The sequence below is a fragment of the Octopus bimaculoides genome, chromosome 3, assembly GCF_046866305.1.
Source record: "Octopus bimaculoides isolate indiv1 chromosome 3, ASM4686630v1, whole genome shotgun sequence".
In the NCBI taxonomy this organism is placed as follows: domain Eukaryota; kingdom Metazoa; phylum Mollusca; class Cephalopoda; order Octopoda; family Octopodidae; genus Octopus; species Octopus bimaculoides.
Window position 1 is genome coordinate 32,689,720 of NC_142930.1, and position 23,200 is coordinate 32,712,919.

The following is a 23,200-nucleotide window of genomic DNA, read 5'->3' on the forward strand; positions in this document are numbered from 1 at the left end:
GCAGCAGCAGCAGCAGCAGCAGCAGCAGCAGAAAAAGAAATCAACATAACATGCTTTCTGAAATTTCATACTTCATTATTTCAATGTCTCTATTAACCTGTGTCTATATTGTCAGGTGTTGGGCAGGAGGGAAGCATTGATTAGTTGTATGTGTTTCAAACATACACTCTTTCACAGAACAATTTCTGACAGTTATTTGGAGTGAATTACTTACTGATTCATTTATTCACAAGAGTTTATTCACAATGAGTAATTAAGTAATTGAGTAGGATCCCACTGACCAATTTACAATGTTTAGTCACATGATACATTTTGCATGTCAACAAGAACTTCCAAATGAGTTGAATGAGACAACCAAGTCAGACAGGAGAAAGTACATACATATATATAGATATATATATATATATACAAACAAATATACCTTTGTATGTATGTGTGTGTATGAGAATCTGTACAACCAGCACATTTTTACCGGATTCTTGGTAGGAAAAACAGTTACCTAAATCATGAATTTAAGCTGTTCGAAACCACCATAAAAATAATTCTGGCATTTTGTGTAAAGGATTTTGTTTTATTGGTCTACTGTTCATATTAACTATTTTGGATTTGTAGTGTATCATTATAAATGATGAATAATACCAACATGACAGCTACTGAAGTAAGTATTAATATATTAACCCATAATATTTTCCTCAATAATCCTAAACACTGTTTGAGTATTTTCTTCTTCAGTGAATACTTATTTGTAATGTAGAACTCTGACTAAGAGAAATATTAACGTAACAGCTTTTTCACTACACTAGATTTATATTTTAAAACTTTTGTAGATATATTTCAATCAACTTTTTTCACCTATTTACAGCCTCTGCAACAGTAACAGTAGCTAAGTTTCACTTAAATATTACCTTAACATTTTAAAAAAAGGACATTTTGGATATGTCGCCCTAGATACACTCTGAGAAAAAAAAATACGTGGTTGAAGTGTCTGATTTTAAATATGTGCCTAAATAACAATAACAATTTTGAGTTTGAAAATAGATATAGAACCAAATAAATTTGAAATCAAAGTATGATATCCATGCCTTTTTGACAACATATGTAAAATAGGTAAACATTGGTTTTAAAGGCAGGAGTTATGATTTCAGTTAAGTTCATAACAGTGAAGTCATTTCACTTCTGCTCTGCCATAGTAATCAAGTTTGTGGAGATACCTGACAGCTGTTCTGGGACTGACATGAACATGCTCTGCTATGTCAGAGGTCTTGTAATAAGGATTATCCTCTACACTTCTCTTAACAAAGAGAAGGGTCCTGTCAGAGAGCCCTGGTCAACCTGAGTGGAGTGATGTGGACTCCTTCTCCTCTCTGGTGAATTGCACAATCACTCTATTAACTGTAGAAAGTGGGATCCCAAGATCTTCTGTGATTTTATGCTGACATGTCCACCTTCAGACTGACCCACAATCTGGCCTCTTTGAAATTAAGACAGTTCCAAGGCTTCTTTTGTACATGGCATGATTAAACAGTCACATATAGAACCTGAAACATAAAAACGTCAATTGAAAAAAAATATAAAGCTTTACAAGTTAGAATGAACATAAAACGATGTTTTATCTGGTGTCTATTTACTTCTGTTATGTTTGTGTGTGTTTATATCATCATCATCATCATCATCATCATCATCATCATCATCATCATCACCATCATCGTTTAACGTCCGCTTTCCATGCTAGCATGGGTTGGACGATTTGACTGAGGACTGGTGAACCGGATGGCTGCACCAGGCTCCAATCTGATCTGGCAGAGTATCTACAGCTGAACGCCCTTCCTAATATCAACCATTCTGAGAGTGTAGTGGGTGCTTTTATGTGCCACTGGCAGTACTGGCAACGGCCATGCTCAAAATGGTATTTTTTATATGCCACCTGCACAGGAGCCAGTCCAGCAGCACTGGCAACAACCTCATTCAAACGATTTTCTAACGTGCCACCAGCACAAGTGCCAGTAAGGCGAAGCTGGTAACGATTACACTCAAATTGTGCTCTTTACGGACCACTAGCACAGAAGCCAGACAACTGCTCTGGCAATGATCATGCTCGGACAGTGTTGTTAGTGCTCCACTGGCACAGGTGCCAGTCATCGAATATGGTTCAAATATGATTTTGATTTCACTTGCCCCAACAGGTCTTTGCAAGCAGAGTTTAGTGTCCAATGAAGGAGAGGTTGGTATGGGTGCCAGTCGTCGAATTTGGTTCGATTTCGATTTCAAATTCACTTGCCTCAACAGGTTTTCGCAAGCAGAATTTAGTGTCCAATGAAGTAAAGATACGAATAAGTGAGCTGGCTACACTTCTGGCAGAGGCCACAGATTATGCTCTCACTTGGCTTACTGGATCGTCTCATGTACTGCATATTTCCAAAGGTCCCGGTCACTAGTCATTGCTTCAGTGAGGCCTAAAGTTTGAAAGTCGTACTTCACCACCTCATCCAAGGTCTTCCTGGTTCTACCTCTTCCACAGTTTCCCTCAACCGCTAGGGTGTGGCACTTTTTCACACAGCTATCCTCATCCATTCTTGCCACATGTCCATACCAGTGCAATCATCTCTCTTGCACACCACGTCTGATGCTTCTTAGGTCTAACTTTTCTCTCAAGGTACTTACACTCTGTCGAGTATGCACACCAACATTACACATCCATTGGAGCATACTGACTTCGTTTCTTGTGAGCTTATGCATGTCCTCAGCAGTCACAGCCCATGTTTCACTGCCATGTAGCATGGTGGTCCATACACATGCATCATACAGTCTGCCTTTTACTCTGAGTGAGAGGCCCTTTGTCACCAGCAGAGGTAAGAGCTCTCTGAACTTTGCCCAGGTTATTCTTATTCTAGCAGCTACACTTTCAGCGCACCCACCCCCACTACAAACGTGGTCACCTAGATAATGGAAGCTATCAACTACTTCTAGTTTTTCTCCCTGGAATGTGGCAGAAGTTGTTCTCTGCACATTTTCAGTGTTTCTTGCTCCTGAGTATCTGCCACATACAAAAACTATCTTGCTAGTTCACCTTCCTTTGATATTGCTGCACCTCTTATGTGTCCATAGCTTACACTGGGTACATCTCTAGCACCAGATGCCCTTCTTGATGCTAATCTTCACCTCTTTCGAAGCAAAGTAATATTTTGTCATGACCAGACATGTTTTCTTGAAAGACTGGAAACAGGGGACACTGCTTAAATGACAGTGATGCTTGTTTACAACAATCACGTGATGTCAAGACAAGGAAACATAAACACATACACTCACACACACACACACACACACTGGGCTTCCTTCAGTTTCTATCTGCCAAATCCACTCACAAAGCTTTGGTCAGCCTGAATTTATAGTAGAAAACTTTAGCCCAGGTTGTCACACAGAGGAAATGAACTCAAAACCAAATGGTTGGGAAGCAAACTTCTTTACCACACAACCATACATGTGTCTGTATTATCAAGTAACTGATAAAGGGTTATTTATTTCTTTATACACTTACTGCCAACATTCTGCACATCAAACACATGAACTACTCTGCAGCTGGTAAGAAATGATAAAATAATTCTAAAAATACAAATAAACTTATCAAAGTATATTTGCTGTAGATGATTCATAGACATTCATTTTTTACTAATAAGATAGCTTTCACATTTCTCTTTCAGTTGGATGTATGTTTTAAGAAAATCATTATTAATCCATAAGACTTAAAGATTTGGAATTCCGTGACTTCTATAACAGATTTTTAATGATACAAACTTATTGATGAGTTTAAGAAGCAAAATTATTGAAAATTATTGAACAGTGTAAAAAAGAAATAATTTCAAATTTCCTATTAATTTTCAGTTTAAATAAAATAAAACCATGTGTATTTTAGTAAGTATTTAGTTAGGACCCCCAGTGTTACTTCTTGCACTTGTAAATTTACAAAACTAAAACTTGCAAATGATTCTGAGCAAACACATCTGAAGAGACAGCTAAAGAAAATTTTCACTTTGATGCATGATTACACAGGTCTGCAAAATGGAACTTTTTGAAATCTATGGTTTTCTCACAATTTAATGATAAAATATCCCATAATTTGTAGATAAATCTACATATGATAGGACGAAATGAAACTAATAAAAATTAATTTGGTACTTGGTTTAGCAAAATAAAATGGCACAAATGTAATTGAAGAAGGTTGTGAAAAATACTGGATCCAGAACCCATCCTTGCTTCATGCTTTTAGAGATAGGAAGTGTAACTGAAAATGTTTTATTGTGTTTCAAAGGCCCTTTTTTAACCCTAATGAATAAAAATTTAAATATCTTCATGAGTTCTCTACCAAGCCATCAAGGAAGTCTCTATGAAATCATTCAGCTTGCTAGAAATAATAGACAAATTCCCTGGAGTCATATGCTATATCTTAAAACAGGAACGACACATTGGGGAATGTAGTCCTAGTCATACAAAAATATAGGATGGTCATGGCTGGAATGCCTTTGATCATAGATTTGTTTTATCAGAACTGATTCAGGTTAAACAACTGCAACAACCCCCATGAAGTTGGTGAAGAAACTTAAGGTTATCCCAGTTTACCACAATCGATTTCTCTTCATAGTATTGAAATCTTTGTTAAATCAATAAATACTGCATATAAAAATAGAAATTATACTTATGTATCATTCCAAAAAGGTATTTACATACAAAAGTTCATAAATTAACATCATTTTGAGAGATTATTATATAGTATGTCAATAGAAATGATATTAATATTATCAAATAGAAAGCAGATGTCTAATCCCAATATAACTGATTTGGTAAATTCATCTATCTGCATTTGATAAAGTAAATACCAAGCATGTGCTGGAACAATTCAGCCAACAAATTTGTTATCTTGTTGTTGTGTAAAATATAAATATATTAATTAATATGCCTTCTGCTTAAAAAAAAGTGAACCTTTTGCCTATGAAGCAGACATCATTATTTCTTTCATTTCAAAGGTGGTGAGCTGTCAGAATCATCAGCACAGTGGGCAAAATGCTTAATAGTATCACTTCTGACTCTTTATGTTCTGAGTTCAAATGCTATTATCGTTGACTGCTTTTCATCCTTTCAGAGTTGATAAAATAAGTACCAGTTGAGTACTGGGGTCAATGTAATCAACTTTCCCCTCTCCTCAAAATTGCTAGCCTTGTGCCAAAATTAGAAAGAATTATTTCTTTCAATTTTGGAATGTGGTGAGCAGAAGGGGAAAATGCTAAAGCCTTGTAAAAAATGTTATGCAATATTATTTCTGACTTTTTACATTGTGAAATCAAATCCTGCCAAAATCAGGATTTGAAGATTCCTTTCATTCTTTCAGAGTTGCTAAAATGAAATATCAATCAAGCACTGAGATCAATAGTATCCCCTCAAAACTATTGGCCTAGTACCTGGTGTAGAAAGCATTATTCTTTCATTATAGTTTTTGTCAGACAGCTCAATCAACTCTGTAGGGGAAACCTGTGACACAAGAATAACTAGCCAATATTTTTAACAATAATTATCCTATTTTTATTATGAAATATATCATATGGTCTCATGGCTAAGATTGAAAATATGTGGAGCTTACTGAATGACATTTGCTTGCTTTTTTGACAAAGTTGACAGGCTTATAGTAGATCCCACTTTGACTCATATTTTCTCTCTCTTATTATATTGTAGCAAGTTTTCAAGCTTCGGCAGTCTTTCCAGAGTGGAATTACCAAGCATATAGACTGGCGCCAAAAGCAACTGAAGGCTATGCTATTAATGTTTGAGGAGAACAGAAATCTTTTTGTAGAAGCTCTGAAAAATGACTTGTGTAAAGTAAGTATCAAGAATATGAATACCAGGTACCCCACAAGTGAAGCAGCATTTAAATATCAATATAATGTTAAAAATAGATTTTTTTAACAATAAAATAGCTACTTCAGGAATGCTCATACCTTTTATTTTACGATGTTTTAGATTTTTATTATGTTTTACATACTTGACGTGTGTGTGTGTGTGTGTGTGTGTGTGTGTGTGTGTGTGTGTGTGTGTGCATGTGCATGTGTTGTGTATTGAAATATTATTAATTTAAAACAGCCATTGCATCATACTTAATGTAAATACATCATTGAAAAGTAAATTTACTGCTGTATTCATTTAGAGATAACATCTGTTATGGACTTGTATTGAAAAACACAACAGATACTAGAAGGAAACATTTTTAAACATAGCACATCCATAAGAGATGTTACCTCCAGATAAATACTGCAGTAAACTTCCAACAATGCATTCACATTAAATATGATACATAAATGGATATATATATATATATATATATATATATATATATATATATATATATATATACAAAACTTAGATATGTTTCGACCAAAGACTGGTCCAGGCCATATCTTACTTAATAGCACCACCTAAATCTAAATCCTTTTTACAGTCAAGTTTTGTCTATGGTCCATTCAAGTAGTGAGTTCTTGTTGAGTGAGTTGTATCCAGGTATGGGTGGCTTATCTGGTATTCCTTGAAGAAATCTGTCCAGACTCCGTTTAAAGATGATGGGATCTTTTTCCTCTTTAATCAGTTTTGGGGCAATGTTAAACAGGGCAGGGCGTGTTGAGGAAAAGAAATTATGTTGCAGTGTGCCTATATGTTGTAATCCTGAATTGGGCAGGGGACGTATGGCCCATGGTCCCAGCCTTGAATGAATCTTGAAACTAATGTTCAGGTCGTTTGGGCAATGCTGGTGGTATATTCTCCACATCGTACAAATGATATACTGCTCGTAGCGGTGCTGGAGAGAGTAGAGTTTCAAGGTTTTAAGGCGGTCCCAGAAATCGAGATCAGTCATGCCTTCAATTCGTTTAGTGAGTGCCCTCTGGGGTGATTCAATCCTTGAGATGTTTTTTTTTTTTGTATGGGGAGACCACAAAGGGCAGCAGTATTCGAGGTGTGGCCGTACAAAGGAGGAGAAAAGTGGAATGATGACATTTTGTTCTCTGGACTGGAAGAATCTTAAGATCCAGGAGCCCATCCTACGAGCTATATCCACCTTATTGTTGATGTGGGCACTGCAACTGAGATTGTTATCAACAATTACACCCAGGTCTCTGATATCATTAGATGCCGTAAGCGGTTCCCCTGAAGGAAGAGAGTATGGTTGTTTTAGTATAGACTTTCTTCCAAAATGCATCAGCTCAAATTTTCCCTCGTTCAGTGGCATTTTATTTTTGTCTGCCCATTGACTCACAACATATTGATCAGACTGGATTTGGGTTCGGTCTTCTTCTTCATTAATTATTTGCTGGAGCTTAGTGTCATCAGCAAATATTTTCACTTTGCAGTGATTTACGACGCTGGAAAGGTTATTTATGTAAATTATAAAGAGGAGTGGGCCCAAGACAGTCCCCTGAGGGACACCACTGGTGACTTTTGCTGAGCTTGAGTGGATTCTATTGACCACATCTTCTTGTGTTTTATTCACCAGGAAATACTTAATCCAGTGTAGAAGTTTTTCACAGATTCCAACATTTGCCAATTTGGAGAGTAAGATATTATGGTCAACCCTGTCGAACGCTTTACTGAAGTCAAGATATATGACATCAGAGTTCGAACCTGTTCCCAAGGTCTTAAGTATATCTTCAATGTGGTGTAAGAGCTGTGTTAGACACTCCCTGCCACAGTGAAAGCCATTTAGGAGTTTGCATTTAGGAGTTTGTGGGTCTCCAGGAAGTCAACTATCCTTGATCTTACCACTCTTTCAAACACTTTAATGATGTGAGACGTGAGTGAGATTGGGCAGTAGTTGACTGAGAGGGGTCTGTTTCCCTGTTTGAAAACTGGGATGACAGACTGGGAGAGGAGCTGTTTTGGTATATAACCTGAGTCTAAAGAATTTCTCCAGAGGTTGGTCAGAGGGACTGCAAGTTGTTATCTACATTCCTTCAGGAGACTAGCAGGGAATGTATCAGGGCCTACAGCAGAATAGTATTTGACCTTATTTATTGCTGCTATGATGTCTGAGGCAGTGAAGGTTATGTCCGAGATTTTATGTTGGGAATCAACTTCATTCACTCCTCTTACATCAATATCAATGGGATCACTAAAGACAGAGCAGTATTGTTTCTGCAGTATTTCTGCCATTTCTTTAGCATTGTGTTGGGGAATGCCGTTATCATTGATCAATGGCCCAGTGGGTGAGACAGCGGTTCTATACTTATTTGCATAAGAGTAGAACACTTTTGGGTTCTGTTTGATGTTTTTGGTTACCTACTGTTCCTCCACAGTTCTTTGATTTTCAATGGAGGTTTTCATATCAGTCTGCATATAAAGTTTTTCCAACTCCAGCCTTTTCCTTGTTGTTGAATGTGGATGTCGTATGTGGAGTATTTTAATTGGTTGATTTTTTTATTGAGTCTTTTGATGCGCCTGGTGAGTGTTTTTTTTTTTCTTTTTAAGGAGCCGGTTTCTGTTTGTGTTAGTGGATTTCGTAGGAGCATATTTTGAGCATGTATAGGCGACAATGTTCTCAAAGTGTTGCCATGCGGTCTCAATGTGAGTGGAACTGAGAGTGAAAGACCAGTCGATGAAGGACAGATCCTTTCTGATTGCTCCCCAGTCTGCTTTGTGGAGGTTTATGTTGACAAAAGAGTGCCATGGGGTGGGATTGGCTGGTTTGGTTTTGATATGCTGGGAATTAGAATTGCAGAGTATCATGTCATGGTCTGAGAGGAGAGTTCTTTTCAACTGAAAAACGAGCTAGAGTGGTTGGTTAATATTAGAACGGAGCTAGAGTGGTTGGTTAATATTAAATCCAAGATCGTTTTATTCTGTCTTGTTGGTTCGAGCCCTAGCTGAGCCAGGAAGAATTTATTCATTAGATTAAAGAGTAATTCTGCTGCTGCTTTATCTGATGTAAAGCATTTGCCAAACTTCAGAGTATTTGTGGGCCAGTTTATATGAGGGAGGTTAAAATCACCCATCACTAGTATGTTTTCAGAGTTGTATTTTTGAAGGAAGGACTTGATTTTGTTGAGGCACTTTTCAAAGCACTTTAGAGGTGCTTGGGGAGGCCTATAAAGACCAACAATGATTATGTCTTTGGTCTTGTCGAATAGTGATATAGATTCACAATAGCCTTTGAAAAATATGTCCTTGGCATCAACTGAAAAGGAGTCATGGAGAAAGAGCTAAGTTCAACTCTCTCTTCTTTGGTGCACTTCAGAAATCAGTACCAGAGATGGTGATGTTAGTGGTGGTGGTATCAGTGATGAAGACGATAATGTTGATAAGGACATGATGATAATTACTGTGGATTTTGTTTTACCTTCTTTCTCCTCCCAACCAGGACCCATTTGAAAGTCTTTTGATGGAAATTGACTTCATTTGTAATGAAATTATCTACACTTTGAACAACTTTGAATCATGGGTATCACCTGTAAAGGTAAGACTTTCATATTTGTTTACTTTTTTAAATGGTAAATGTTCTTTCATGAATCCTAGTTGTTATTGTTGTTGTTGGGTAGCCATTGTAACTCCTGCTCCAGCCAACCACCAGACACTACTACCTGAAACCCGAAAGTGACTTACATTTCCCTATACTGGCAATTTTTGCTGAACTCATGACTGGGATCACTGTTGTATTCCTAAAAATGCTACATTTCTTGCTCACATGAGGTTGCAATATTATGGTTACATTCCATCCAGTTTCAGTAAATAATTATTACACAATTATAATTACTAATAATACTATATAATTATAATGACCAAAAATGATTGGTTGAAATAAAAGTACTAAATATTTTGTGGTGAAATAACTTGCAATATTTAATCCAGCTCTTTGCATTCTGAGTTCAAATCCCTGCAAAGTCAGTTTTGACTTCCACCTTTTCAGTGTCAAGAAATAAAATATTTGCCCACAGCAGTGGACTAATGAACTTGTTAGAGAGTTACAGATGAGTTGCCTTGCAGTATTTATTTTGCCTCTTTGTATTATGAGTTCAAATCATACCGTGGCCCACTTGATTGCTAAACTTAATCACTAACCCAATTTAATGCCATTACCTGGTCCATAGATGCCTTTTGTACAGTGGTTCTCAAATTGATTTATACCAAGTTTGCAACACCACCAAAATATTAGGGAAATTTTTTTTGTTCCCTTCCCTTATCATTAATGAGAAGATAAAAAAGTTTGTATCTATATAATTCATTTTTGCCAAGGAGTTGCACAAGTTTAAAAGTGTAAAAACCATTCTAATTCTATTAAACATGGCAATTTGTCCACATAATTTACAATAAATCAAAAAGATTTTAACTTATTGTTAATATAAATTGGAGGTTTACAGGTAATATTGATATTTATTTTTAAGTTTATTCCTTTTTTTTTTCATTATACATGCTTAAGCAGTGTGCTGGAAGAATTGTTAGCACACTAGGCAAAATGCTTAGTGGTATTTCATCCATCGGTACATTTTTAATTCAAATTCCGCTGGGTTGACTTTGCCTTTCAACCTTTTGAGGTTGATAAAGTAAGTACCAGTTGAGAGCTAGAGTTGATGTAATTGACTTAGCCCTTCCCCCTGAAATTGCTAGCCTTGAGTCAAAATTTGGAACCAAATTTATACATACAGGCGCAGGAGTGGCTGTGTGGTAAGTAGCTTGCTTACCAACCACATAGTTCCGGGTTCAGTCCCACTGTGTGGCACCTTGGGCAAATGTCTTCTACTATAGCCTCGGGCCGAGTGAAGCCTTGTGAGTGAATTTGGTAGACGGAAACTGAAAGAAGCCCATCGTATATATGTATATGTATATATATATGTATGTTTGTGTGTCTGTGTTTGTCCCCCCAACATCGCTTGACAACCAATGCTGGTGTGTTTACGTCCCTGTAACTTAGCTGTTCAGCAAAAGAAACCGATAGAATAAGTACTAGGCTTACAAAGAATAAGTCCTGAGGTCGATTTGCTCGACTAAAGGTGGTGCTCCAGCATGGCCGCAGTCAAATGACTGAAACAAGTAAAAGGGTAAAGAGTAAAGAGTATATCTGTTATAATCAAAGGTTTTTTCCATAACAGGTATATTTTCTATGTATAAGTATTTAGATATAGGAGTAATGTGAATAAGAATAATAGAGATAGAACTTATAAAAATGAGAATATCGTGGTTGGTTATAAGGAATTATAATTTTTATATTTTTGGCTATTTTGTTATTGTTGATTTTGAGGAGAATGGTGTACAGGACCTTTGCAAATTTTTAAATATGAATATGCTTAGATCAATATAAAATATAGATTTTCCAATGCCCCTCTTTCCTCTTTTTCACCTTCTACTTACTCTTCATCCCCCATCTTCTTTTTCCTCTCCTTTCTGGAACACCAGTATCTATGAATTTGTAAATTAACTACACTGTTACCACCAACCCTAACTTTTCTTCTACATCATATTTATTCTGTTCACGCAATTCCTCCACCAAAAGCTGACAAATTATTTTCTTATTTTAAAGGTCTCCAAAGATTTCCTTAATCTTGCTGATGACTGTTTTATCAAGAAAGAACCATTTGGTGTGATCTTGGTGATTGCACCATGGAATTACCCAATTCAATTACTTTTCTCACCCTTAATTGGAATATTAGCTGCAGGTAGGTTTCACATTCACCATGTTACTCCTAAAAATCTTACCTACATGCTTACATATGTATGTATGTATGCATGCATGCATGTATGTATGTATGTATGCATGCATGCATGCATGCATGTATGTATGTATGTATGTATGTATGTATGTACGTACATATGTATGTATGTATGTGCCTGTATGTATATATATATGTGTGTGTGTGTGTGTGCACACATACACACACACATGTATTTATTTTTCTGACTACCAATTTCACTCACAAGTCATCGACCACTTCAAGGCTACAGAAGACATTTACCTTTAAACACTTTGCTACCACATACCCAAACCTGTACCATAAAAGTCATATATATATATATTTAAAAATGAGTTTACAGGGATATATTATCCTAGTGGTGACCGTGTTTTCTCTCAAGTCGGTTTCAGGTGCCAGCTAACCACAATGGTCCAAATAAATTGCTAGGCTCTGGTAGCTTTTCTTGCTGGGTAAATCTGAGTGTCCTCAGTTCAACTAGGATCTGGGAAGCCAGGAGGCTGCACCAGGCCCCAATCTGATCTGGCAGAGTTTCTACAGCTGGATGCCCTTCCTAACACCAACCACTCTGAGAGTGTAGTGGGTGCTTTTTACGTGCCACCAGCACAGGGGCCAGAGGAGTTGGCATCGACCACGATCGGATGGTGCTTTTTACGTGCCACCAGCATGGAAACCAGTCATGTTCGGATAGTGCTTTTTATGTGCTACTGGCACAGGGGTCACAACTACAATTTCCATTTGATTTGATTTTGATATTGCTGTTGCTGTTGATGTACTTGACTATGAAGATAGTAATACAAAACATGTAGCACATGCATCATACACTATTGCCCACTGAGAGGAATTACAGCCAGATTGAGAAAGGAGTTTTGGCAATTATTTATGCTGTAAAAAAGTCCCATATGTTCATCCATAGCAGAAGGTTTTGTCTGCAAACCGATCATCACCACTTATTGACTATATTTGGCTCTAAGACGAGCATCTCAGCACATACTGTCAATAGATTGCAGAGATGGGGAACCATTTTGTTGAACTACAATTTCAAAATGGAATACCTCCCCTCAAAAAAGTTAAGCCATGCAGATGGGTTATCTAGGTTAATATCTAAAAATGTTGAACCTCAAAATGGTGACGATGATGACGATGATGGAGGAAGAGGGAGTGGAGGTGGAGAAGGAGGAGGAGAGAAAGGGAAGAGGAAGAGGAGAGAAGGGGAAGAGGAAGAGGAGAGAAGGGGAAGAGGAAGAGGAAGAGGAAGGGAAGAGGAGAGAAAGAGAAGAGGAGAGAAAGAGAAGAGGAGAGAAAGAGAAGAGGAGAGAAAGAGAAGAGGAGAGAAAGAGAAGAGAAGAGAAAGAGAAGAGGTGAGAAAGAGAAGAGGAGAGAAAGAGAAGAGGAGAGAAAGAGAAGAGGAGAGAAAGAGAAGAGGAGAGAAAGAGAAGAGAAGAGAAAGAGAAGAGGTGAGAAAGAGAAGAGGTGAGAAAGAGAAGAGGAGAGAAAAGGAAGAGGAGAGAAAGAGAAGAGGAGAGAAAGAGAAGAGGAGAGAAAGAGAAGAAGAGAGAAAGAGAAGAGGAGGAAGAGAAGAGGAGGAGAAGGAGGAGGGGAGGAGGGGATGATGATGAAGAGCAGCATATACAGTCACATACATACATACATGTATGTGTCTGTATGTGTGTGTATGTATAAGTGAACAGATCATTTAGATTACTACTTTATTAGGTTTAGCTTATAAACAAAGTATTTATTTTAAAATCTATATAAATATAAATACCTATTATAGCTGAAACAAATTGATTACTCTCTTATTAGCCTTAGATTACAATTATTTTATCTCAGAATTGATGTAAATGTACACATGTATATAAATAAACATTGCATTTAGTTAATATTATTGAAGATTGGCAGAATCTTCAGACCATAATTAAATGCCAATCAGCATTTAGTTATGGTCTGTTATATCCTAAGTTCAAATTCTGCTGTGATGAACCTTGCCTTTAATTTTTCCCAGGCAATAAAATAGGATACCAGTCAATATAACTGACTATGCCTTCATTCAACATGTGTGATATGTGTCTTTGTTAGGAATTAATATTTGGTAAATGAACATGCAATATTTTATCTAAGCATCTACTATAATAATACTCTTGTGTCTTTCTCCATCACAACATATGAATGAGAAAGGAAAAGGTGATAGATGAATAAGGAAGGAAGGGGTAAAAAAAAAATCAAACAGCTTTTCAACTCTGAGTGAGTATAAGTGTGTGTATGTAAAAATGGAGATATGTGAATGTGTATGTGCGTGCACAATGTAAGTGGGATGGTGGCATAATAATACTCTTGTGTTTTCTCCGTCATAACATATGAATGAGAAAGGAAGGGGTGATAGATGAATAAGGAAGGAAGGGGTGATGACAAAATGTGAATGTTTGTATGTGTGAGTTAACATTCAACACTGAAAAGAAAAATCAAATAGTGTGAGTATATGTGTGTATGTGTACAAGGGAAGTATGTGAATGTTTGTATGTGTGATTATTATGTATCTATTTTATATATAAAATACTACAATTAGTCGTCATTTTTGACGGCACGGAGTCAGCTAGTTTATATATAAAATGTGTTGTTTGATCAATTTCTTGTCTTTTCTCTAGGAAACTGTGCAATGTTAAAACCATCAGAATTTGCCCCACAAACAAGTCAACTGATAGAAACCCTTATACCTAGATATATGGACACCGTAAGTCAGTTCTAAAGTTTTCTACTTATTTTATTGACTTTATAAGGATGAGCAGTAAAGTAGATGCTATCAGGTGTTGCACCCAAATAGAAAAGAACTCCAGAGGTTTTGTTTGACATTCTACCAATTCCATACCTCACCACATTTAGTTTTTTGGATAAGATTAGAAAAGGTTGATTCACAAAAGATTCCTCAATTTTACAATGATTGCAATTCTTGGATCAAGATCTGTTCTTGGAACTTCCATGTTGTTCTACAACCTGTTAGAAATAGCAGCTAAATTTCCCTCAAATCACATCCTGCCATCTTAAAAAAGATAGGAAATAACAGAAAAGTGTTGGCCTAGATGTACAAAAAGATGAGATGGTTATAGTTGAAATGTCTTTATCATTAGGTTTGTTCTGAAGTGGATGGCAGGCAGAATCATCAGCACACCAAGCAAAATGCTTTGGAGTATTTTGTTTGTCTCTATGTTCTGAGTTCCAGTTCCACTGAGGTTGACTTTGCCTTTCATTCTTTTGTGCTCTGTAAAATAAGTACCAACTGGGCACTGAATTGATGTAATTGATTTACTTACCTCCACTGAAACTGCTGACTTTTTGCCAAAATTTGAAACCAGTATCAGGTTTATTCAATGAGAGTTTTCCTAGGGTTAAACAATGACATACCACTACATTAGGGTCTTTGACCAACACTGAATGTTATATTTCAATTGACCACCACAGACCTCAAAATAACAGAAATTTAATCACTAAATTATACTACACCACAGTTGGTCATTACTAAGCAATATTAAACAGTCTCTGAAGGTAAACATTACAAAAAGTCTATACAACCTTGACCACTACAGAAAACTAACAATACAATGAACCAGCGAGGGAGCTTCTATGCAACCACTCAACTTACTAAACACAACAGTCAAATCTCCCTCGGATCACACCCTATCGTCTTCTAAAGACAATATCCATCTGAAGAAGGATACATTAGACAATATATGCACTGATATAACAATATAGGATGGTTAGAGTTGGAATGCATTTGATCATAAGTCTGATTGGCCAGGGCTGACATGGGTCTAAATAACAATAGCTACATGACATTCCAGTGACCAGGACACTCTCCTAACCATACTGACCTCTGATTTAACCATACATACTAGACAGGTCATTTACTTAGTTTAAAGAATGACTGGTTGGTCCTGTTGTCTTTTCTATATCAATGGTAATTAAAACAATATTTTTTGCTTTATATAAAGCTGATCCATATATTTCTTTTCTTCCTTCCTTTAGGAATGTATATGTGTGTATCCTGGAGGTACTGAAGAGCTCACAGACCTACTGGATCAGAGATTTGATCACATCTTCTTTGCTGGAAGTTCAAGTTTTGGTCGGGCTGTTATGGCTGCTGCATCAAAATTCCTCACACCTGTTACCTTACAGCTGAGTGGCAAATGGTATACATAAAATTCATTTTGTTTTTCTACAGATACACCTATACATGTCAACAGACACCCTAACATCAATAAACACCTTTGCACACACACACACACACACACACACACACATGCAAGCTTGAATATCAGTCGTATGGTATTGTTTATCACAAGCAAATGAACAAATAACTACTATTCCCCATCAACAAAGAGTGAAAAATAAAATAAAAAGGAAGTTTGGAGATAGTGAAAACTGAATAATTGAATGCAAATTACTTGCCCTCAAACAAGAATTAAAAGCTTTCAGTGAAGATTGCTGGCATCAGAAGAGAAAAAAAAATATTAAGACATTCATTCTCAACCCAAATCTTTAAAATAGAATGTATTTTCTTAACGGTGCCTAAGGAACAGGTGGTTGTGTTAAATCAAGTGACACTTTAAATCTACTATTCAAGTCTTTGATGAACTTCCACACAACCTCTGTCTACCAAATATCACTCACAAAGTTTGGATGATCTGAAGCTATGATAAAACACATTTGCCCAAGGTACTGCTCAATAGATTTGAACCTAAAACTACATAGTTGTAAAGTAAACTTCTTACCTACACTTCCCTGCTCACACCCATTTAGTTGTAAATACTCTAGGCCTGGTCATACAATGTTTTCCAAAACCATTCATAAATCGTTAAGAGATCACTTTATACAAACAACTAATAGATTTACTGGGTTCTTCCTTCTAGCCCTGTTTATGTGGATGAAAACTGTAACTTGGAAGTTGTGGCACAAAGGATCATTTGGGGAAAACTTATCAATGTTGGACAAAACTGTGTTGCTCCAGACTATGTCATATGTAACTTTGAGATCCAGGTAAGGTGTACTTTGTACTTTCAGTAGCACACACACACACACACATTTTCCAAGATCTCTTATCACCACCACTACAAGAATTGTCATCACCAACATCAAAACCATCGTCACTATCTTTATGCATTACTTTGTCCTTTATATTTACCAGAAAGTGAAGCTTTTAGTGGTGATCCAAATCAAGTAGACACACAACACTCCATCATTTTTATTTATTAACAATGTGTGTTACAGAAGTCTTCATCAATATCATAGTCACATCATACAACCAAGGCAGCAAACTAGCAGAGTTATTAGTGTTGGATATAGCATCTCATGGTATTTGTTCCAACTCTCTAAGTTCAAATCTCTTTTATCCTTTGGGGGTCAATGAAAGTATCAATCCAGAGTATAGGATTGGTGAAACTGTAAGAGAGTCAGGTAAAATGACCTATATTATCTATTCTAGCTCCTTGACCTGCAACAGCACTGGTGCCAAGTTATATCAGGACAAGCTTTTGGCTTGAATAAATATTAGTGGACTTTCCTGGGTCATTACCTTGAAAATCCCACCAAATTCCTTAACAACACTCCTGCAATACTGCAATGTCACCTCAAGCATTTACACAACTATGTCTCCCCTGGTCTTGATGGTCTTACTTATCTGCTTCTCAAATGTGGTGGGCTCTTTCTGCTGCACCAGTTTTTGCTACCTTTCCATTTAATAACTGCGTTTCCGCTGAAAAGTGGAAAATTGCCAGTGTTATTCTCCTGCTTCAAAAAAGCGATTGTACATCAACTGTTAATCATAGTCCAGTTAATCTCACTACCTGTATTGCCAATAGATGAAGTCCTGTGTCAGAGAGACACTCTGGAACTTCTAGAGCTCTCATAAAATTATTCAACCCTCACAGCTTGGATCTATTTCTCACTCTAGTTGTTATGGCCAACTTATCGAATTTTTTGCTAGCTCATTTGTGGATGTTTCAAGCCCTTAACTCCGTGCTTCACAAACAATCATGGTGAAAATCTCTGCAATGGGCAGGAAGGTTAATCTTTATATATGGTTGTCTCTCAAATCCGAGATTCACGGTTCTGCAACTTCTTGAGGAACAAGCTCCACAGATGATTTGTTTATAGTGATCAAATATTTGTACTGCACTCACTCCATCAAATCGACACTACCTGTACAGTGTCCACAGAGCAACATGAAATGAAGTTGTAGCGAGGCACAAAGAAGCCAGCACCATTTTGAAATAGTGAGATCTCACCTGCAACCATTGCCATACATGAGACAAAATGAGATCTCGCCTGCAACCATTATTTAAGGAAAAGATAACATTTTCCCTCTCATTCTTCTCACACTGACTGCTGAGCAAGACTTCATAGCTAGGAGCTCACAGTGAACTTTTGTCCCACTGTGATACCAAATGCATTGTTTCCAGGGGTTATTGAACCTCATGTGTATGGGGGGGGGGAGGCTAACTACGCACTGCTGTGAAGATGGTACTAAAAGCAAACCCTTTGTATGAAGCACCTGTGAATAAACGGTTGTTGAATTTACTCCGCCTGGGAACTTCATTCTTTGTATTTCCAACTCCTTGAATCAACGGAATAATTATAGTGGAAGAAGATATCCCAAAAGTATCATAAAAACCTTCCTTCCATTATAAAGTGTTTTGGTGAAGAACACAGCGCACTGCCTGGTCAGGGCATCAAACCCACGATCTCACGATCGTGAGGGCAACACCCTAACCAATAGGCCATGCGACCTCATGCTAGTTTCTATAACTGGCCTAAGTCCTTCACTCTCAGTCGAAAAGAGAGAGTTACGGAACTAGAAGGACACTCTACACCTTATACTACGACATCTGATATACCACAGGGATCTATTCTTGGTTCTCTATTCTCTCGGTGGCATATTATTAATATTGCGTTAAATATTCAGATGATATTAAGTTATGCCTTGGGATTAAAAGATAATATAGACCTTTCTTGCCATCTGACCTGGACACAATGCAACAATGGATTGTTGACTTACAGCTCAAGTTGGCTGTAGACACGTGTACCATTATACATTTTGAAAAGAAACCGGAATTACTCTAAAATAATACATTAAAATTAAAACTGATTGTAACAGTTGCGCGTATACAAAGCATAGAATGAAAAGCAATATAAGGGAGATAATCTAACGACGAGATTTACTTCCCTTGAATTGTTTGCAATGATAATGGTTTGCCTTGTCAATATTCAGGTTTTTAATATTATTCCGGAAAGGAAGAATAAATAAATAAAACTTTCAGTCTTTGTTGAGTTACCATTAAGTACGTACTATAGAGTAGTAATAGATTTTACTCCGACTAAATACCACGATGGTTCTGATTTCTGATATATAGATAAGAGATTTCTAAAATGCCAATGGATCTACATTGTGTGTACATTGTTTTCTGTTCTGTAAATTACTTAGATGGGCTATAAAATACTTCAGATCATAACACAAAAGATTTCACATAGATAACAATAAACATACTACTTTCTTTGAAATACTTGATCTGTTTTTATCTCCAGCTCCTGTATATGAGAGACAAATTACAGTAATCCCTCGACTTTCACAGATGTTACTTTCCAAAACCCTCCATGATAGGTGAAAATTCGTGAAGTAGCAACAGTACTGTACTGTATATGTTTTAACTATTTTTATAATTTGTTTATAATTATTTTATTATGCAAAACAACACCACGGAGGAATCGGCATAAGCTTAAATAATAAACTGTGATAGATGAACAGCATTGGGTGAACCAGTAAAGGTGAATCGCGATATGGTGAGAGATTATTGTACTTTCCTATGGAAACAATTAGACTCAGCATTGCAAACCAACAAATTGCATGTCAATTTTACAGTGCAACTGTTGCTGCAACAGGATACTATACAACTCTGTGGTAACTAATAAAAGCTATTGCATTCATCTGCACAAGTTCACAACTGCATGTATCAAAAAGGCAATATTGTACAGTGTCCTTAAACATGAACATGCAACAGGAGTCCTAAAGCTCACAACAAATGCTGAGCTTCATTAATAATGAGGGTCTCTTCTGACAATATCTTATCCTCAACATTTCAAGAACTACTTCACAATAACAGTCCTTTCTTTTTTGGGACCACAGAACACTGCAGATCCCAATAACCACTAAGCTTTTACAAAGACCATGTGAGATCTGCAGTGAAATATGTTCTCACATTTGAGATGGGGCTGCTATTGCACATGTAGTTACTGTACACTGCATCCAGAAAAGGGCCACTACAAGATTGGTATGAAGTCATTCACCAATCTTTGACATCTACATATATTGCTCCTCACTTTGTCTCCTCTTTTTGTCACCCATATTGAGTTCCTCATTAGGTCCAACACTAACTACTCAGACAATTTTTCTATTCCAGAACATTTTTTCCTTGAAAATTCCATTCTTAGCTATGTTTTTCATGCATTGTTCAAAAGGAAAATTAAACTTTGGGGCATTACCAGTTTCTTACCAAATTATTGTAAAATAAATAAATAAATAAATAAATAAATAAATAAATAATCCCAAGAGGATGGAAGAAAAGGTAAGAAGAAACGTTTGTAAATGAATGTACTAATATTAGTTGTTATGTAAATTTATATATAAAAACAGCTAAACATTAAATTTAAGGATCGCTTAATACTTTCAGAAGAGTACCATATTAGCTAATTTTTACAAGAAAAATGTTGTCAGTGACTAAATTTTGGCTTACTAGCCATCATCAGACAATTTAATGGCTGTTAGTAAATAAAAACTCCAAAGTTACTGTCAACTATTTCCTTGTAAAAATTAATATAAATGAATAAAATATTTGAAAGATTGGCAGGAACAAAAAGAAAAACTTGTCGAAATATACTTCAAATGTTCTTCCATTGTAGAAAGGAAATATTTTCAGTATTTCAAAATAGTTTAAAAAGAAATGTAATGTCACTGAGTCCATTAATATCCATCTTATTTTAATGAATGAAAGAATTGTTTTTTTAAATAATTTAAGAATGTTGAATGAATTTCTTTTATCTATTTCCTTAAAATCAGGACCTTTTGTTTGAAAGAATGCAAATGGCAATTCAAAAATTTTATGGTAATGAAATCAATGGCTCAGAGTTTTATGGGAAAATTGTCAATGAACAACAATATCAGTAAGTAAAGATTCATTCATTCATTGATATAAACAGTCACTTGATAGAGTAGTAACTGATTTGATTTAAACATTCATTCATTCATATATATCATCATTATCATCATCATCGTTTAACGTCCGCTTTCCATGCTAGCATGAGTTGGACGATTTGACTGAGGACTGGTGAAACCGGATGGCAACACCAGGCTCCAATCTAATTTGGCAGAGTTTCTACAGCTGGATGCCCTTCCTAACGCCAACCACTCAGAGAGTGTAGTGGGTGCTTTTACGTGTCACCTGCACGAAGGCCAGTCAGGCGGTACTGGCAACGGCCACGCTCGAAATGGTGTCTTTTATGTGCCACCTGCACAAGAGCCAGTCCAGGGGCACTGGCAACGATCTCACTTGGCTTGCCGGGTCTTCTCACGCACAGCACATTTCCAAAGGTCTCGGTCAGTAGTCATCGCCATGTATAATCTTTTTATTTGTTTCATTCATTTTACTTGTTTCAGTCATTTGATTGTGGCTATGCTGGAACACCACCTTTAGTCGAACAAATTGACCCCAGGACTTATTCTTTGTAAACCTAGTACTTATTCTATCGGTCTCTTTAGCCGAGCTGCTAAGTTACGAGGACATAAACACACCAACATCGGTTGTCAAGCGATGGTAGAGGAGACAAACACAGACACACAAACACATACACACATATATACATATGTATACAACAAGTTTCTTTCAATTTCCAACTACAATTTCACTTGGCTTACGTATGTATGTGTGTGTGTGTATGTATATATATATATTTCGTTTTTCAATTTGGTTTGCAAGATTCTTAATGTGTGTTCATATATTGAAGCATATTCTGTTGTGTCTGGGGAGAGTCATTTTCTTTTTGTGCCTTATGATTTAAGACACTCACCAGTAAAGTGAAAATTTTACCAGTGAGTGTGTTAAATTATAAGGCACAAACGTTAAACTGTGTTAAATTATAAGGCACAAACGTTAACGTTTTGAGCCTACGCTCCTCCACAGAAAGAAACACAGAAAGAAACAAGGAGAGAAAATAAAGAATGTGTAGTGGCTAGCGATCTATCATGGCGAATATATATATATATGTGTATATATATATATCATCCTCATTATTATCATTTAACATCTGTTGTCCAGAGCTGGCTAGCTGGAGGATTCCCGTGTGATTTAGCATGTTTTCTATGGCTAGATGCCCTTCCTACAGAGTGTACTGGATGCTGTATGTATGTATATTTATGCAGCGAGAGAGAGAGAGAGAGAGAGAGAGAGATGGACAGAGAGAGAAGAACATATCTAGAGTGAGATACAGGAACTAGAGTACAGTTGAAGTTGTGGGAAGCAATAAAGAAGGGTGATAGTAGTGGGTTTAGGTGAAGATGAAAATGAAGCTGGTAAAATCATGGCAATAGTGGCTATACTGTAAAAAAAGAAACAAAGAAAGAGTGACAGATAATAACTAAATAATTACTGAGTGGAGATTTGGTGTATATAAAATTATCTTGTTATTTATCCAGCAAGCATCCTAAACATAAATTTTCATCCAACTGATGCATGGTGGTCAATGATGGTGAATAAAGGGTTTATCTAAATAAAAATATCAAATGAATTTCAAAAATTAAAAAAAATTTTTCTTGAACCTTTATGAAAAAGGGGAAAATTGTAATACATAAATTGATTGATGTTTAGTTAACTTCTTTCATTCAGACGGCTCAAAAACCTTCTGATGCGTCAGCAACCAACTTATGGAGGCCAGGTTGATGATATGCAGCAGCTTATAACACCAGGATTAATTATAAATGCAAAGCCAGGAGATCCATTTATGGAAGAAGAGGTAACATTATATATTTTGATGTTTTAGATGAAAATATTTTTACATATTCTTTTCTACTCTAAGCACAAAGCCCGTAATTTGGGGAGAAAAGGCCAGTCGATTAGATTGGCTCCAGTACACAACTGGTACTTAATTCATCGACTCCAAAAGGATGAAAGGCAAAGTTGACCTTGGTGGAATTTGAACTCAGAGCATAAAAACAGACGAAATACCACAAAGCATTTCGCCCGGTGTGTTAACGTTTCTGCCAGCTCGCTGCCTTTTTTACATATTTTTACATATTGCAAGAGTGCTTTGTCTTACACCTCCCTTGATGTATATATATGTGTGTGTATGTATGAATAGATTCATATAAATATGTATCCTTGTCTACTTGTGTGTGCGGTGGAGATAAAGAGAGAGAAAGGGGAGAGGGGGAGAGAGAGAAAGAGAAAGAG

At 36.5% G+C, this 23,200-nt stretch overlaps 1 protein-coding gene across 1 annotated transcript in view; it reads left to right on the plus strand.

Moving 5' to 3' along the window:
• The first annotated feature begins 238 nt into the window (after positions 1 to 238).
• The window catches only part of LOC106872011 (aldehyde dehydrogenase family 3 member B1), a 33,467-nt gene continuing 10,505 nt past the window's right edge, over positions 239 to 23,200 (plus strand). The window contains exons 1-9 of the mRNA XM_014918824.3: positions 239 to 658; positions 5,722 to 5,865; positions 9,389 to 9,484; positions 11,543 to 11,678; positions 14,357 to 14,442; positions 15,732 to 15,895; positions 16,616 to 16,742; positions 20,815 to 20,918; positions 22,637 to 22,763. Of these exons, the coding sequence (XP_014774310.2) occupies positions 626 to 658; positions 5,722 to 5,865; positions 9,389 to 9,484; positions 11,543 to 11,678; positions 14,357 to 14,442; positions 15,732 to 15,895; positions 16,616 to 16,742; positions 20,815 to 20,918; positions 22,637 to 22,763 (1,017 nt within the window). The 5' untranslated portion in view covers positions 239 to 625. The remainder of the gene's footprint in view (positions 659 to 5,721; positions 5,866 to 9,388; positions 9,485 to 11,542; positions 11,679 to 14,356; positions 14,443 to 15,731; positions 15,896 to 16,615; positions 16,743 to 20,814; positions 20,919 to 22,636; positions 22,764 to 23,200) is intronic.